General features: G+C 45.0%; 1 protein-coding gene across 2 annotated transcripts; it reads left to right on the top strand.

The window, feature by feature from the left end:
- The first annotated feature begins 1,168 nt into the window (after positions 1-1,168).
- On the top strand, positions 1,169-16,513 carry ampd2b (adenosine monophosphate deaminase 2b). 2 transcript variants are annotated; one of them, XM_062459923.1, is made up of 18 exons: positions 1,169-1,588; positions 10,027-10,151; positions 10,269-10,399; positions 10,563-10,631; positions 10,748-10,859; positions 11,018-11,204; positions 11,451-11,592; positions 11,776-11,865; positions 11,977-12,106; positions 12,213-12,407; positions 12,627-12,758; positions 13,203-13,366; positions 13,462-13,588; positions 13,693-13,856; positions 14,273-14,393; positions 14,695-14,868; positions 15,059-15,169; positions 15,359-16,513. In XM_062459923.1, the coding sequence occupies exons 1-18, from the start codon at positions 1,495-1,497 to the stop codon at positions 15,572-15,574; spliced, it is 2,484 nt and encodes an 827-aa protein (XP_062315907.1). In that variant the 5' UTR covers positions 1,169-1,494; the 3' UTR covers positions 15,575-16,513. The 2 variants fall into 2 exon arrangements, with proteins under 2 accessions (XP_062315907.1, XP_062315908.1); XM_062459924.1 differs by lacking the exon at positions 1,169-1,588 and adding an exon at positions 6,200-6,320.
- The last annotated feature ends 648 nt before the right edge of the window (positions 16,514-17,161 follow it).

Here is a 17,161-nt window from a genome sequence, read left to right as displayed (position 1 = left end):
TGTAGGCTACATGTAGATGTACTATATATTCTTCAACACAGTGTATTTTCATTGTCGTTCTCTCATTCTCTGTCTCTCTCACAAACACACAAACTGAAATATTTTTGTAAACGCTCGCACTTTTGAGCCACCATCCATGTACTGTAGACTACAGACTTCCTGTTGTTTACCCTTTCAGATGAGTTTGACTGGCCACTCTCCCAAAATTGTATGGTAGCAGTACTGCATCATCATGCACTGAGCTGGTATTTTCTATAGGGCAGTAATCAGAATGCTATTATGTAAAAGCCCTCAGAGCTCCACAGTGGAAGAGAAGCTTTTGGAAGGATTCCATATTGTGCTGTCATCTGCATTTATGGTCTGGCCTCTTAGAGATTGTGTCTACACTGTGAATGTCGGTCCGATCTGGGCCATACAGGAATCAACATTATATTACCACATTATACCTAGCCTCATAGCATGTATTAGCCTAGATTTGGTTCATACTCTCTATAATCATGAGACATATGTATGAGATGGGTGGCTGACAGCATTCCTTTAGGAGAAACCCTGTACTTTTGAAACCTATTTGTAAAGACTTTTAAAAAAAGAAGCCCACTATGGTTTATTCTTCCTTTTGCAAAGCAACTCCCATTTTGGGAGACAAAGTAAAATCCCATTTGGTGTGTGCTTGGTGTTTCTATCACCACATGTCCCTCTGCCCACATCTGTTCCATATAAAAAGTGATTTACTTCTGTGTATAATCACGTGTTGACCTCCAGTCTAGCTGGTCGCTCCCCCATCCACAAAGGATTTTCCAGCCCAGTGACTTATTTTCCCAGTCTGCTCTGCCTCTCACCACAGGCTTGTCTGTCTGCTCTGCTCTGGTCTCTCTAAACCTCACTCTGCTCTCTCTCAGCATCACCTACATCTGTTCTGGTTAGAAGACGTGTGTCTACATTCAGATCTGCAGTCGTTGTTGTTATCGCTTGTTGGGGTTTTCACGACCGCTCTGCTGGCATTTTTCCCACCTGGGTTTGGAGTTGCCAGGGCAACAGGTCAGACTAAAGGTCTGTGCGTGCACGTGTGTGTAATCTGACAGGAGGAAGCCGAGCTGTGTTTTCACGCCTCCAGCCTCTGTCAACACAGCAGCCAGGGCTGAGAGAGAGGCACGGGGGCGGAGCCTGTCTCACTGCAGCACGAGATAGCAGGGATGCTTAGCAGGCAGCATCCCCACGCTGGACTAACAACGCTGGAATAACCCTCCCCTTCTTACACACACACACATATCGCCTGACACAAATCTCAGACTGCGATCAACCCCCCCTTAGCTGTACGCATCTGTGTCTTTCTTCGCTATTTTCTCTCACTCTCGCTCTCACTCACTCTCTCTCTCTCCTGCTTGCTCTCCCTCCTGCTCGCTCTCCCTCTGCTCCTTGCTCACTTCGTGTCTCTTTCACGCTCCATCTGCAGCTTCAGCTCACAGCTCCTCACAGGAACACAGACTGAGAGAGATGTCCTCCAACCTGCCCTCTGGGACTGGGGCCAAAGCCAAGCCCCAATCCCCTTTCAGGAAGAGGGGAAGCCTGCAGTACACAGCCAGCCCAGGTAAGTGGAGAAGCCTGGTGCTGTGAGCTCATCTGTGAGTTTGCATCGTACATACTGATGCAGTGAAACTGGAGGATGAACTGACTAGGGCTCAGTGACAGATGTTGCTGCATGAGAGTTCAAGGGGTACAATGTTTTGTGATGTATTTGGGAATATTTTTTTATGTTGTCTCTGAAGACTGAGTCAGTGTAGCAGAAGCTATGGTGCATACACATTTTTGTGTATTAGTTTGAGTGAGTAGTTTGGGAGTCAGATGGCTGAGCTATTAATCAGAAGGTTGCCGGTTCAATTCCCGGCTATGCGAAAATGACGTTGTGTCCTTGGGCAAGGCACTTCACCCTACTTGCCTCGGGGGAATGTCCCTGTACTTACTGTAAGTCACTCTGGATAAGAGCGTCTGCTAAATGACTAAATGTAAAATTAGTACATTTATTCAAGAGTAGTTAGAGTAGAGTAGAACCTGTTGATTAAAAGAAATTCAAAAGCTCTAATCAAAAGCTTTCAGTGATGATTTTGTTTTCCATTTGAGCCACTGTTATTCAAAGGATCAACCTTGTGCTGGCTTTTTGTCATTTCCCAAAATGATTTGCTCCAAATTCCTCATAGGTTGTTGTTTGTTCGTTTTTTTATTTTAACCTGCAGAGCTTTTCATGCTCAACATTAAACAGAAACTGAATGTTTCGCTCGACCTCCCTCGAGTCTGGTTGTAATGTGAAATGTCACGATGGAGCTGAAGCCAGCTTCTGTGTGAAATATGCCAGAGCCTTATTACTACATCAGTGGTTTTCTTATCCTCTGATCCTTTACTGAATTAGAGGATCAGAACCTTGTCTTGTGTCTCTGATGTGGCCACACCAACAACCCTTTGGAACCAACAGGACAGAAACACAGCACCTCTTTTCATCATCCAGAAAAACTGCGAAAAGATAAACGCATCTAATCAAAGCGAGCACATTTACAAGACAGTTTTCTTCTTTGAAAAATAAGTGTTTTATGCTATTGACATGCAAATGATTGACGGTTGTACAGTAGCTAAAGAATGATTGGGTGCGTGCTACTGCTGGGAGGAGGGGGGGTGGTACCCCGCAGTTCCAGACACACCCCAATATGTAAATGAATGACATCATTCAACCTATCAGCTTGTCAAACCCTTTAACACATTAGTCACATTACGATTATATAATGATTACATAATGCATAATTAAAAAGTCGTTTATCATCATTGAAGCCCACACAGGTACACATTAGGATTTGTTGTACCCTGTGGGGATGGTGGGACACTCAAACAGTCAACACTGGATCAAACTGGATACCACTGGATCAAATACTGTGTGCTTTTTTTTGTCAACACCCCAACACAAAGACACAGAAGAGTGTTTCTGTAAAATAAATACTCAAAATACAATTGAGCTGATAGGATACATTCATTTATCACAGTTTAGCCACATATTACATATTGGATATTGGCTAATATGTGAAGGTCTATGGAGCTCATTTTGAGCTCCAATCTGAGTCATTACAGTATGGTGTCACAAGGGTTCAGGTGTTTGGTCTGGAGACCTCTGAAAGAGACAGAGAGATGGAAAAAGAGAGAGTTACAGAGATGCATAAAGAGAGGGAGAGAGATAAATAAAGAGAGAGTGAGATACAGAAAGAGAGAGACAGAGAGGGAAAGAGAAAGAAAGGAAGAAAGATACAGAGAGGGAGAGAGATACAGAAAGAGGGAGCCAGAGAGGGAGAGAGATAATGAGAGAGAGATACAGAGAGGCAGATAGAGAAAGATACAAAGAGAGATATAGAGAGGGATAGAGAGAGAGGAAGAGTCTGATGCCAGACTCATCCCCGTAGGCTATTATCCTGGCAATACAGCGGAACACACTGATAGGACACAGCGTCTCTGTTTGTGAAAGCTAAATAATTACAGACTGGGACATTCAGATGACTCACTCTTATCATCATCATCAGTGTAACCAAGAACATTCATATACATCGATGTTAATGGGTGTATAATCAATACAGGAAGCATTGTTACGTGGTGTTCAAACAACCATCCCATTTGCTTAATTCAAAATTAGCGTCAGCCTGTGTCTGGTTGCCATCCAGACTCCTCTCTTGGATTGATTGATTAGATCAGATGAAAAGGCAGTAAGGCGACCAGGCTGGAACACGGCACGTTTCTCAGACAATGAGAATTCATCTTACTTTCTTCCTGACAAACATTTGACAATGTGTGCTTGTCGTCCATCCTCTAACAGCAGCTGCAGGGTGTGTGTAATTCCGCAGACAACTCCTGAATAAGCAGAGGTAGGAGCAAAGGACCCTGGGTGTGCAGGAACCGTGGGATAAAACATTGTTCTCTACGCCCACACACCACTTAGCAACAAATGGCTGGAGTTGGTGCATGTAGCAGAACTCTATGAACGTATCTTTACAATGGGATGGAAGAAGCTTCTTCGTTGGCTGGCTAGAAGACCGGTTGTAGAGGACTGGTATACATCGATTTCAGTATGCTCTGTGATGAGGCCGCATAAGTGTCATCCAAATAATCATGGGTACATATTACCCATGATTATACATTGCATCAATATATTTTCCATCTGTGACCATTATGACCCTACGATATGTAATCTTTACATGTTACCGCTGCTATTGGATGGAATGATTGACTGTAATGATTGACTTTACTCACCCCTTATCAGCTCAGATATCCACATGAATGTATACAAGACCCTCATCTAGGACCCCCTCCATGGCCTCTGCCCTGCTTTGTAATCTCTGTCAGGCTAATGTAAATGATGTGGGTGATGAACTGTGGACTCTTGCCTTGTAGGTGGGGCCTTGTCCTGCAATGCAATCTCCCAAGGGTTGATAGAGGGGTGGTGAGGGTTACAGATAGGGAGCCCTGACCCGGAGCTGTCTCTGCAGTTTCTCCATATTCTTCTCACTTATTCGCACAATTACAGTACAAGAACAGTTCTGGGATTTATCATTTGAAAACAACACAGAGAAAAGGACCAGATGTCTGGTCGGATCAATCCTTGAGTCCTTTCATACTTCTCAATATTTTTGGCTGGTTTTCAGAAGTTGTTTAGTTATATTTGTACAAAAGATTTTTTGTGTTTGACTTGTTGATGTTGGGTATGATGCATTGTGATGTAGTGTTATGTAGTGTGATGTGCTGGAATGGATGGTTGGTAATTCCAATTTCTGTCTGTAATACACACTTTTGCCCTCTAGGGGGAGTTTGAAAGACACAAATGCAATCAGACTGAATCAGGTTTGAGCTTAGTCAGCGACATCATGTTTGCAGATATTGTGGTTGAACCGCAGGGAGGTGATTAGTTGACTAGGAAGATTTTACATGTCTTGATTGCCTGCTGACGAAAGATGAAATTGTTCCGTGAGGCTTTTCAGCTGGCACGACTGTTTGCCCTTGAGTGGCAATTTTGTTAACAGCTGGGTTGCTTGTTAGAATTTGATTGCCTGTAAAAACTTTAGTCCCTCTGGGTTTTTGTAACTGAATATTGGGCAGAAATTGCTGTGCTCTTTCACAATACGCCAAATCAGTTTCTTTTTTACTCAGGCATAGTTGACTAAGAGGACTGCAAGGTATGTAAGCTTTCCTGTAAGGAAAGCTTAGAAGTGTACGTATGGAGTGAATTGAAAAGTGACTACCAAGATTCTTGCCTTACTTACTGCTCTAGAAACTATTGTCTGTCAGACTATCAATCACTGCAGTAAGGGGGGAATCAAACAGTCCACTCGTCTCACAAACTGAATACCTGACCCACCAAAGGCTGGCCGCTGAAAAAAGTCCACTCTTCTACTGTAGCTACCTAGCAACACAGCCTTTATGTAAGAAACGCTGTTATCCTCTTGACCTCGTCACTGGTCACAATCCATCATTTGTCTCATTGATAAGACTCTGTACTGATATTGTCCACAGCCTTCTCAAATGCCTGTGTGGACACAGAAGAGGTTTGGATGGGTTTCAACTGAATCACATGGACAGTATTCAGGCCCCAATCCACAAGCACATTGTAATGTCAGCAATCATGTCAATTATAACTGTTCCACTGCTACCAGCTGACCATACCAACCATAATCCATTTATTCCATACTGGATAGTGCTAAGCACACTAAGATCTCAAATGTGTTTTTTGGTTCATACTAAATAAGCATCTCCTCCTCCAACCAGTTCCTATAACTGCATAACAGACAGTGGCATAGCATACATACCCCTAACAAAGCAAACCTCATCTCTCTTCTTCCTCCCTCTCTCTCTCTCTCTCTCTCTCTCTCTCTCTCTCTTTCGCTCTCTCTCTCTCTCTCTCTCTCTCTCTCTCTCTCTCTCTCTCTCTCTCTCTCTCTCTCTCTCTCTCTCTCTCTCTCTCTCTCACTCTATCTTTCTCTCTCTTTCTTTCTGTCCTTCCCTCACACGCACTTTCATAAGCACTCCCCTGAGAGAAAAAGCATGTAGAGAGGGCGTCTGATAGGCGGGGGGTGATGTAAGCAATAACAAACGCGAGCTACGCTGGGGATGAGTGTTGGTCACCCCTGCCCCTCTGCACCATGTGGTACGTCCCAGATCGATGTCACAGGCATTTAAATGAGAAGGATCAGCTGCAGAGCCTGCTAATGCAACGACAGCTGGCCAGAACCAGAGGAGACACAGGGGGGGTCTGAGACTGGGATGAGGGGGAGAGGATGGATCTGCTGGACCAGCTTTGTGTATGTATTATGACAGAAAGAGAGATATAAGGGGGCGTTGTATGTATGTGCGACTATGCGTGTGTGAGAGTGTGCGTGCGTGCGTCAGTGTTGTTATTTTGATAGTACATGCATGTGTGTCTCTCTCTGTTGCCCCATCCTTGTTTCTGTCTCTCAGTCTCTCTGCTGCTCCAACCCTCCCCTCTCTCCTTCCCATCATCCGGTTTGCTAAAGGTAAACAGACGCCATCCCAGGCTGTTTGGCATGTTCCGTCTCTCTGGCAGGGCAGAGTTTTTATTGTCAGGATAGTATTGTCAGGATCCCGCACAAACAAAACAGTCTCTCCTGTAACCTCCCATTGTCCACCCCTCCACTCATGTTGTTGCCACTGGCTTGTGTAAGTCCCTTCAGGGCAATGCTGTCTGTATTGTGTTGAGGAGAGTGAGTATGAATGGATAGATCATGGAAGCAGCTGTGCATTGTCTTGGACTGCAAAGAGATGCAGTTGCACACAATAAAAGGGTAATCAATACTGCAAGTGCTAACACCAGTGGGGTGGATGAGAGAACTGCTGAGTGCAGTTTGACTGTGTGTGTGTGTGTGTGTATGTGTGTGTGTGTGTGTGTGCTTGTGTCATTTTTTAATTATTCCCATCACTGCTCACACTGCATAGTGATCCGACAGGTTTTAATTAGATTGTGTTGTGCTGTGCGTGTGTGTGTGTATTGTCTAAAACAGTCATTCTTGAAGGGAAATAATAGTGTAGAGCAGCAGTTATTTCAGTTCTAAAAGAAGACAGTCAACGAGGGTTTCATTCAGCAGCTTCATAGCCACGAGCCACGAGCCTGGCCATTTACACCTCCGGCCCCCCAAGATTTCTGATGGCTTACAATAAAAAATTAAGGAATTGTTTAAAGTCTTTTTTCTCAGTGGCCTTCTCATTTTAAGATGGGACACTCCAAAAACACAATTCTGGCTATGGTACTGACATGCAGTACACAAATATAATTCTAAGGCAGTTTCTGACAAAGTGTTTATCTAAATATCTAAATACCCTGCAGTGTTATGTATCCGACAAGTAGGATTGCAAGGAAACAAGGAAAACTGTCTATGTGCAACTCGGTTTTAATGGAAAAGAGAGAAAAGTTGGAAAGAGAGAGAGAAAGAGAGCTGAGGGACTTTATTCCACAGGAAGTCTCTTGACCCTTCACCCTGCTCTCCTCATCATCTCTATCAAATGAGTTCTCCACTTGACACATCCCTGTAGACTGTTGAGACCCCATTTGCCTCAGCGGGTGGAGAACTGGAGATTGTACGCCACCATCCTGTGTATTCCTGCTGAAATATGCATGGAGTTGAAGTGAATTAGCCAATTTAAATAATTTTACCTGGGTCTAGGTTTCAACAACAGGACAGGACAGGACAGAATATTATAGTGCCGTGTCAACAGCAAGTATCTGGAGAGCCATTCCAGTGGGATCCCTCAGTCCCAATGTCCCTAACGTATGCCATCCCATAATGGAAAACACACTTTGGTTAGGTTTTTTCTTGTAGTGATTTTTCCTTCATTGAGGGTCTGGGTGGTTACATAAACATGGATGCTGCTGATCCAAATATAGCATCCATTAGGGGATAAGCTCAGGGCCTGGTGGGCTCGGCTGTCTTTGCTGCTGGTCACATTCTGCCCGCCAAGCCAAGCCTCACCACAGCCCACTGACCACCACTGCCAGCACGCTTGGCGTTATACCCTCCAATGCGCAGTCTCTGTGGAAGTACCCACGTCATCGTGGTCGACACAGACGTTAGCCCGCGATTCAAAATGCCGTTAAAAACCTGGTGTTGATGGGTGTATCCATGAAAACAAAAAATTCTAAAAAAAAAATAAAAAAAAATTAAGCTTTCTTTCACTGTGTAGGAAGGTTTTTTGGTTTATGTTTCTCAGCTTGTGCACGTCCTCTGACAGACTGGAAATATAAGAGGGCCTCTTCCTGTCCCCTGTCTGTGCTGGTTTGAGGTCAGCTCAAAACTGTACCGACTGGAATTTCTGGTTATTACTGGAACAGTAACAATGAGTCTCTCCTATTCTCGCCTCCTAAAGTACAGCACTTCCGTATGCGGAGCCTGTCCTCCGTACGAACATGGTCTCTTTGTCGTTAAGTAGACGAGAGTCGGTTAGGGTTTTGAAAGCACTGTTCTATTGTCAGAAACTGGTGAGGCACCAAATACCTCTCATTTCAAGTATAAAAACTGCTCTTAAATAGCATCAATAGAGCTGTTTCTGCCCCAGTTTCACAGTGCCTACTCTTCATCTGCTATGCTTTTGCCTGGCCCTTCGCCTGCACATTTACAAGACTGCTTGCTGCATTGCAAATCACGCAACATTGTGTGTTGCGGAGGAGGTGTTGATCAAGCAGTGTTAGGCAGGAGGTGTAGTCAGGCCGGTGATTAGGCCATCACTTCCTGAGCAGGTTCCCCACAGTGTCTCTCTCTGTCTGTTCCACCACAGGGGCCTCGTATGTTCCAATGCAGCCATCTATGTCGTACTAATTGACCCATCTAAGGCTCTACTTGGTCTTACAGTGGAGGAATCGCAGACAGAGTATAGTTAATATAATCGAAGGAAACTGTTAATAAAACATTGACTTCCCAATGTGTTATTTTGAGATGGTACACACAAATTATGCTCAATGAGCCTAGATTGTAGGTGGTGTAAGCACTGTGAGTGCTTGATGCACGGTGTGTGTGTGCGTGTGTTTGTGTATGTGTGTGCGTGCCTGTGTGTGCGTTTAGCACACAGGTGTGCAGTAGACCTACAGACATTCTATCACACAAGGGCTGGAAGCTGAGGATGAAATATTCAAGAGGATAATGAATATTTCAAAGGTAGGCAAGAGTTTCCTGAAGCCAGATTAATATCATCATACAGAGATACAGTACATACAGACCTCCAAATATACTCTTGGGAAATTGAAGATGTTCCCGTTCCAGCTGTCTGGTGCATAGCCGAATTGCTCTCAGCTACTTTGTATTCATGTAACCATCTTCAGCATGATACTTGGCCTTCCTGACCTCTAGAAATGACCCACCTCCAGTGTTTTCAAGGGGGCTATTTTGTTTTCCATCTCCTTCTCCACTTGGCTTCATTAATAGACAATCAAAATATAGTATTTTAGAGTCAACAATGGAGGGTATTTACCGCCTGTGTGTGTGTGTGCTGATTGCTCCTTGACCTGAATGGTCCTTTGTGTCTGAAGACACACAGAGTGGCTGAGCTCAGGCCTCTAGCACAGTGTGTTGGTCCAGGACTTTATGTTAGTCTAGGACTGTGTGTGTGTTCCAAGAATGTGTGTGTGTGTGTGTGTGTTCCAGGGCTGTGTGTGTTGGTGAAGGGCTCTGTAAACTGACTGTTAGACTGAGGAACAACAGGCATCTGTCGTCTGTGGGCTAGACTCTTACTTGGGTAGGCTGACAGAATAAGAAATCCTCCTGAAAAAGTCTCTCATTGAGCCAAGTTAACTGGGCCTCACTGATGACCACTCCCTCTGTCAGCAAGTGTGACACAGATGGCTGGAATGCAAATAGAGAAGAAATTGGACGAGGATAATCAGCATTATGGTCTTGAGTTTATGGCCTCAATTATGTCCTGAAGATGTTTATTATTTCTCATTCGTCCCATTCTCTCGCCTTTCCCTCCTTCCTCTCTCTGTTCCCATGGTTCTCTCTGCAGTAGACCCTCGTAGCGTGCGGCATCTCCTGACATCCCAGCATTCCTTACCAGGAATACCCGTGGCGCTCAAACATCCCATTGACCTGCGCACCTCCATGGACGGGAAGTACAAGGAGATAGCTGAGGTGAGGGAGCAGTACAGATCAAGTTGATCTGTTTGCCTGACTGGTGTTTACGATACTGGCACACAAGTATGCCCCAGTTATTTCAGAAGGAGCGTCCTTTTTTGTGTGTGTGTTTAGGAGCTGTTCTCCCACAGCCTGGCAGAGAGTGACATGCGCAGCGCCCCCTATGAGTTCCCCGAGGACAGCCCCATCGAGCAGCTGGAGGAGAGACGCCAGCGCCTGGAGAGACAGATCAGCCAGGATGTCAAGTAAGAGACCCTGGGGAGGGGTCAGATGGAGGGAAGCATGGATGCAGGAAGGAGAAGGACTGGATGGGATGGAAGGATGGATGGTTGAATGAATGGATGGATGAACTGATAAATGGAGAAACGAGAACTCCTTATTCTTCAACTCCTTATTGTAATCTTCAAGGTTTGAGCCTGATATCCTACTCAGAGCCAAACAGGAGTTCATGAAGACGGACAGCGCTGCAGATTTAGAGTCAGTAACGTATCCCAACTGAGCAACAACATTTTCATCCTTTGCTACGGCCTTCATAAATTCTGGGCCCTGCATATTAAAGACTCCTAAAGTTGAATTATTTTTGTGTTTGCCAGATTCTTGAAGGAACAGAACCAATCTCCCACGGATCACTACCCCAGCGAGAGAGAGCTTGTTCCAGAACGAGAATACCAGCGAGTCACCATCTCAGGGGAGGAACAATGTGGGGTTGGTGACATTTAGTCCTCCCCAAGAAATCACTTACACAATCTTCTGTTTCCACTTTAAGGCTGTGAAAACCTATAGAATCCCTTTTTGAATGAGTAATCACATGCTATCTGGCGACAAACTGAATTAATCATCTTTCTTTTCCCCCCTCTCTCCAGGTGCCTTTTACAGACTTGCTGGATGCAGCCAAGTGTGTGGTGAAGGCTCTCTTCATAAGGGAGAAGTACATTGGCCTGTCCATGCAGAGCTTCTGTAAGACCACCGCCCGCTACCTCCAGGAGATGAGCGAGAGACCCCTGGACATGGGCATCTACGATGAGATCCATGAGACCTCTGTCACTGCTGGTATACACTCACACACACACACACACACACTCAAACACACCTCTCCAAAAATACTCTCGGCACTCGCTGTGAGTTCACACACTGCCTGTCAGTCATTATGTAGATAAAAAAAAATAATAAGTAACACTGATTTAAATATTTTTTTTTAACACTTTGGACATTGACACATTTGTTGGCAGCATGTTTTTTTTGTATTCTCACTTCCATCCAATACCATCACGTAACGTTCTGTCTTTCCCTCCCAAGACGCCACAGTGCACCCACCTGTCTCAGAAACACATCCCTATGAGAACCAAGACCCGGCCAGCATGCCGCATGACATGGGTTACGGCTGCAAGATGGTGAATGGTGTGGTGCATCTGTACACCAAGAAGAACACCATGGACAAGTAAGAAGCTGCACTTAAATTTCACCTCACACCTAATGTCTTCTACAAATACAACTGGATGCATCCACTGTATCATTGTACAGTCATTTTATGATTTGACATTTATTGATGTTATGCAAAGGTCCCTAAGGACAGCCTGAAGTGTTGCTGGTTGCAGATATGTGCTGTGTTTGTGTCATTCAGAAGCACAGAGTTGGATCTGCCCTATCCGGACCTCCAAGAGTACATTGCTGACATGAATGTCATGATGGCCCTCATTATCAACGGACCAGTGTGAGTAGAGGAAGCCTCACAACTGGTTTAGCCTGCCACCCTGTTAGTGCCTGTGGAGAAGTAAACATGGACCACTGAATCTGACACAGTGTCTGTGTTTGCTAACCTCAGAAAGTCCTTTTGCTACCGCCGGCTACAGTACCTGAGCTCCAAGTTCCAGATGCACATCCTGCTTAACGAGATGAAGGAGCTGGCAGCCCAGAAGAAAGTCCCCCACCGAGACTTCTACAACATCCGCAAGGTGGGTTTCCCGTCACAGACTAACTATGGAATGCACTTACAGTGAGGTTCAAGGGACCTCAAATCCAGGTCTGACAGCGTGTCTGTATTTCGGACTCCTTGTGCAGGTGGACACACACATCCATGCCTCGTCCTGCATGAATCAGAAACACCTGCTGCGCTTCATCAAGAGAGCCATGAAGAAGTATCCCGGGGAGATCGTCCATGTGGAGAGAGGCATCGGCCAGACACTGATGGAGGTGTTTGAGTGCATGAACCTCACAGCTTTCGATCTGAGCGTGGACACACTGGACATGCATGCGGTAAGTGGATGATTAAATATCTGACATGGAGAAGATTGTGAGACATCTAAGAGTGGAGCTCAAGGAGATTGGGAAGTGAAGGATGCTCGAAGAGAGCTTCTTCATTGCGATTCCTCCTTGAAGACAGATCCCTTTTTGACTCGACAACTTGCCAGAAACATTCATCGGTTAGGAAGATGAACTGTCTTAGGGTGACAAATGTCCCCATTCTTTCTGCAGGATCGCAACACTTTTCATCGTTTTGACAAGTTCAACGCTAAATACAACCCCATCGGCGAGTCGATCCTGAGAGAGATATTCATCAAGACTGACAACCACGTTGAGGGGAAATACTTTGGACACATTATCAAGGTGATGTGGGGGGTCAGATGGGGTCAGATGGCTGAGCGGTTAGGGAATCGGGCTATTAATCAGAAGGTTGCTGACTCGATTCCTGGCCGTGCCACATGACGTTGTTTCCTTGGGAAAGGCACTTCACCCTACTTGCCTAGGGGGGAATAACCCTGTACTTACTGTAAGTCGCTCTGGATAAGAGTGTCTGCTAAATGACTAAATGTAACTAAGAACACTCACTTTGCTTTCTGTCTCAGTGATACTTGACGTGAGCATGACACAGGGTAATTTTGACTTGGGGATGGGCATACCTCAGAGGAAGTATTTGCCTATTTGATGCCCCAATTTTAGATTCCCCCCCCCCAATACATCGCTTTGGATTAAAGTGTCCACTAAGTGTGTGCATTATATTTCTGTTGTACTTGCGCCCCCTGCTGACTGGTGTTGACCTCTGCATCTAAGGAGGTGATGGCTGACCTGGAGGAGAGTAAGTACCAGAACGTAGAGCTACGTCTGTCCATCTACGGTCGCTCCAGGGACGAGTGGGATAAACTGGCTGAGTGGGCTGTCAAGCACGGAGTGTACTCTGACAATGTACGCTGGCTTGTGCAGGTGCCCAGACTCTTGTAAGTCACATTTTTTCCAATTTCCCTTGAAATATGCAACTTGAACAGATCCAAACACATTCCTATTCTTAATCAACTGATTTTCTTTTTTACAGTGATGTCTACCATGCCAAGAAGCAGCTGTCCAACTTCCAGGAGATGCTGGAGAACATATTTATGCCTTTGTTCGAGGTCACAATCAACCCCGGAAGCCACCCAGAGCTCCACCTCTTCCTTCAACACGTAAGGACTTGGTGCCTCTGAATTTGATCATCCACAATGGGCATTATGGACTTTGTGTGGGAGCACCATGCATGTACAACACTGAACAAACTGTTTGTCTTCAGGTGGTGGGCTTTGACAGTGTTGATGACGAGTCCAAACCTGAACATCATATTTTCAACCTGGACAGCCCTCTTCCAGGCAACTGGACCAACGAGTACAACCCTCCATACGCGTATTACCTCTACTACATGTATGCGAACATGACTGTGCTAAACCACCTCCGCAGGTATGTGTCCTCAACTTCAGTTCAACTTTTAACCTGACTGATTATTTTGGCCTACTTCAGCCCTCAAGTCTCGACTGTGAGGTTGAATTGTGAGGTAAACCCAAACTCATACTGAACCACTAGAGGGCATGAAGGCATTGGTAATGGCAGCATTTCTCCCGTCTGTGGAGGTATGGGAGCAGACAATGCCAGTCAAAGGACAAAACCTCCTCACAGTGGTATGTCTGAAGTCTAAAGTGAAGCGTAATACCAAACCTACTTGTGATTAGGGTCAGCTAAAACTGTACGATTCCATGCAAGTTTCACCAAAATGTACTGAATACTAAAAATGTTTACGTCAAGCTTCTCCAGGTCACTGGAGGTGCTACCAGTTGAGCAGGCTAGGTGGCGTATCTCTCACCTCTCTTTGATTCCAGGCAGCGAGGCTTCAACACGCTCGTGCTGCGTCCACATTGCGGGGAGGCGGGGCCTATCCACCACCTGGTCTCTGGCTTCATGCTGTCTGAGAACATCTCCCATGGGCTGCTGCTCAGGAAGGTCTGTGTTCTAGCATCTACCGTAGCTTCCTTCACAAGCACACATCTGCTGTCTCACACAGCACATGGAAGGGATCTGACAAAGAAACACTGTTCCTGTGGGAATCGATTTGGTTCTTCTGTCTCTGGGCAGATTTCTCATGGAGATTTTTACTTACATTTTATTCATCTAACCAAGACTTTTATCCAAAGTCACACATCCCAAGGATCCCAATTTGACTTGAAGCCCTGAGGGGTGATGCAAGGATGAATGCAAACCTAGTTGATACCAACGCTAATCTCTGCCTCCTCCTTCTCTCCAGGCCCCAGTGCTCCAGTACCTGTACTACCTGGCTCAGATCGGCATCGCCATGTCTCCCCTCAGCAACAACAGCCTGTTTCTCAGCTACCACCGTAACCCCCTGCCTGAGTACCTGTCCAGGGGTCTCGTGGTGTCCCTGTCCACGGACGACCCCCTGCAGTTCCACTTCACCAAGGTTAGTGACCGCAAATTGATTCATTGCTCAACATATCCCAGTGACTCCTTCTGCTGATTCAATGCCTGTGTGTCATTCAATCATGGAACATTTAATTCGCTTTGTTGATCCCGAAGGAAATTCTGGTGTGCACAGTAACCACAGCTGTGGTGTGGGTATAAAGCGTGTCTCTCTCTGTGATGCGTCGCAGGAGCCACTGATGGAGGAGTACAGCATAGCTGCCCAGGTGTGGAAGCTGAGCTCCTGTGACATGTGCGAGCTGGCCAGAAACAGTGTCCTGATGAGCGGTTTCTCTCATAAGGTACTTGATTACTATCTAGGATGTCCATTATCTACGTTTGTTTCCCTGGAAATGCATCACAATAGTCCACTGGAGCCCTGAAACGTACATAAAGTGTCAGTTCAGTTCAGTTTCTTTATTGTCCCACTGGGGGAAAATTCGGTTTGCAACAGAGCACAGATAAACAATGAAAGCCCTCCTTCTCTTCAGGTAAAGAGCTATTGGCTGGGCCCTCACTACCTCAAGGAAGGACAGGAAGGTAACGACATCAGGCGCAGCAACGTCCCTGACATCCGTTTGGCGTACCGCCATGAGACCATGTGTGAGGAACTCAACCTGATCACCCAGGCCATACGCACCGATGAGCTGGAGACCATTGAGGAGGAGAGCAGCCTGTGCATGGGGCCAGCTCAGGGGGAGAAGTGAGGACTTCCTACCTGCTGAAATCTCTCAACACAACTCATATCACACCCAGAGTTTGGACTGGTTAGGGAATGTTTTACATTTGAAAGGAAACATTTGGCAGGCAGTTATGATGGTTTGTGGGTTATGAAGTCGTGTCTGTTGTATTTTCTCAAATGTACCTGCTGTTGAAGTTTTCCCTACCAAGTGTTTGTAAAATATTTCAGATGATTGATGGAATTCTTACTTTTAAGTGTTTCCTGTGGTTTTGTCTATTTATCCATATTTATTTGAGTGAACACATTCTTTATATAGCATTTTTTTGTCAACCAATGTTGTGGACAAAATACATCATCCATTCCTATGTGAAGGTCTGGAACATACTGTACCATATTAAATCATAGTTATTTCACTAAGAGATCTATTACGGCAGTATTTTTCCAGATACCACAACTGCTTCTCTGGCTTCAAGAAATACCTGTGTGAGCAAGGCAACATATTCTGCTGTCATTTGTGTTCCTCTTTCTGCTAGTCTTTATGGTGTTCTCCCTCGGTGGCATAAAGGCATTTATTGTATGTTTCTTTACAGTGTTCCTGCTGCTATTGTGGCATGGCCTAATTTATAGCGGTGTATAGTCAACTGTTATAACCACCATCTTTGCATGTAGTTTGCATTCTCTATGAAGTCTGTCTACTCCCCTTCTGAGGAGTGATCAATGTTCAGTACAGTGGGAAGAATTCAAGCACATTTTATTGTGCTGGTGATGCATATGTTTTCCTAAACTGTGATCGCATATTTCAGCTGATATATTTTATGTTCCATGATCCACTTGTTTATTTGTTTCCTGAGACAAACAGATCGTGCTAAAACCCTGTATCATAGGTCGTGACCTGGATATTAACTTGACACTTCAGCTATTATTGCTTATGGTCCACAAACCTCAAATACATTTGTTAACTCTTTCTTTTCCTACATCATTCTTGCACATGGTATATAAAAAAATGTAATGTATATTTTTTAATTTAATATATGTATTTTAATGGGGGGATTTCTTGACAGCTATCTTTTTTTCTTGACAGTAAAATGTAAATTAAGTGGATTAAGCTTCTGCTTGCATAAAGATCTGCCATCCAGGACGAGGAAAGAGACACATGCAAGATGCACCACCCATCCAGATATTCACATATCTTCAGGCAGTTTAATGGGTTATTAGTTCCAAGGGGAGGTAGACATGGCTCTAAAGGGATCTGTTAATGAGAGTGAGCAATTAGACTAGAACATCCATTTGATGTTCATTTGATGGAAATTAGAGAGGATGATATTTTGGGAAACATGTCCAGAATTTTTTTTCTGAATAGGCTCTAGTGTCATCATGAGACAGGAGCTGAATATGTCTCTGTGGACCAAACAGAGGGGACATTGTCTGCTGCCTCTGTTTCCATCACATAGCCTCCTCCCAATCATAGCCAAGAGGAAGTTCAGCACAAGTGCATTTTAACAGCCCTACTTTAAAAAGCTGGAAAGTACACAACTGAGCACAGAGCTTTAATAACTAATATTCACACATGCCCATTACAATACCAGAAGCCCATTCTTAGGAAGGCACCTGA

Source organism: Osmerus eperlanus, chromosome 4, assembly GCF_963692335.1.
Source record: "Osmerus eperlanus chromosome 4, fOsmEpe2.1, whole genome shotgun sequence".
Classification (NCBI taxonomy): domain Eukaryota; kingdom Metazoa; phylum Chordata; class Actinopteri; order Osmeriformes; family Osmeridae; genus Osmerus; species Osmerus eperlanus.
The sequence above is the reverse complement of the archived record's forward strand: the minus strand, read 5'-3'. Positions and strand labels throughout refer to the sequence as shown.

Bases quoted from the DNA above. Each gene is read 5' to 3' on its own strand.
- ampd2b (XM_062459923.1), top strand. From the start codon at position 1,495: ATGTCCTCCAACCTGCCCTCTGGGACTGGGGCCAAAGCCAAGCCCCAA. The intron at 10,152-10,268 runs GTGAGGGAGCAG...GTGTGTGTTTAG, and splicing joins AGTACAAGGAGATAGCTGAG to GAGCTGTTCTCCCACAGCCT. The intron at 11,866-11,976 runs GTGAGTAGAGGA...TGCTAACCTCAG, and splicing joins CTCATTATCAACGGACCAGT to AAAGTCCTTTTGCTACCGCC.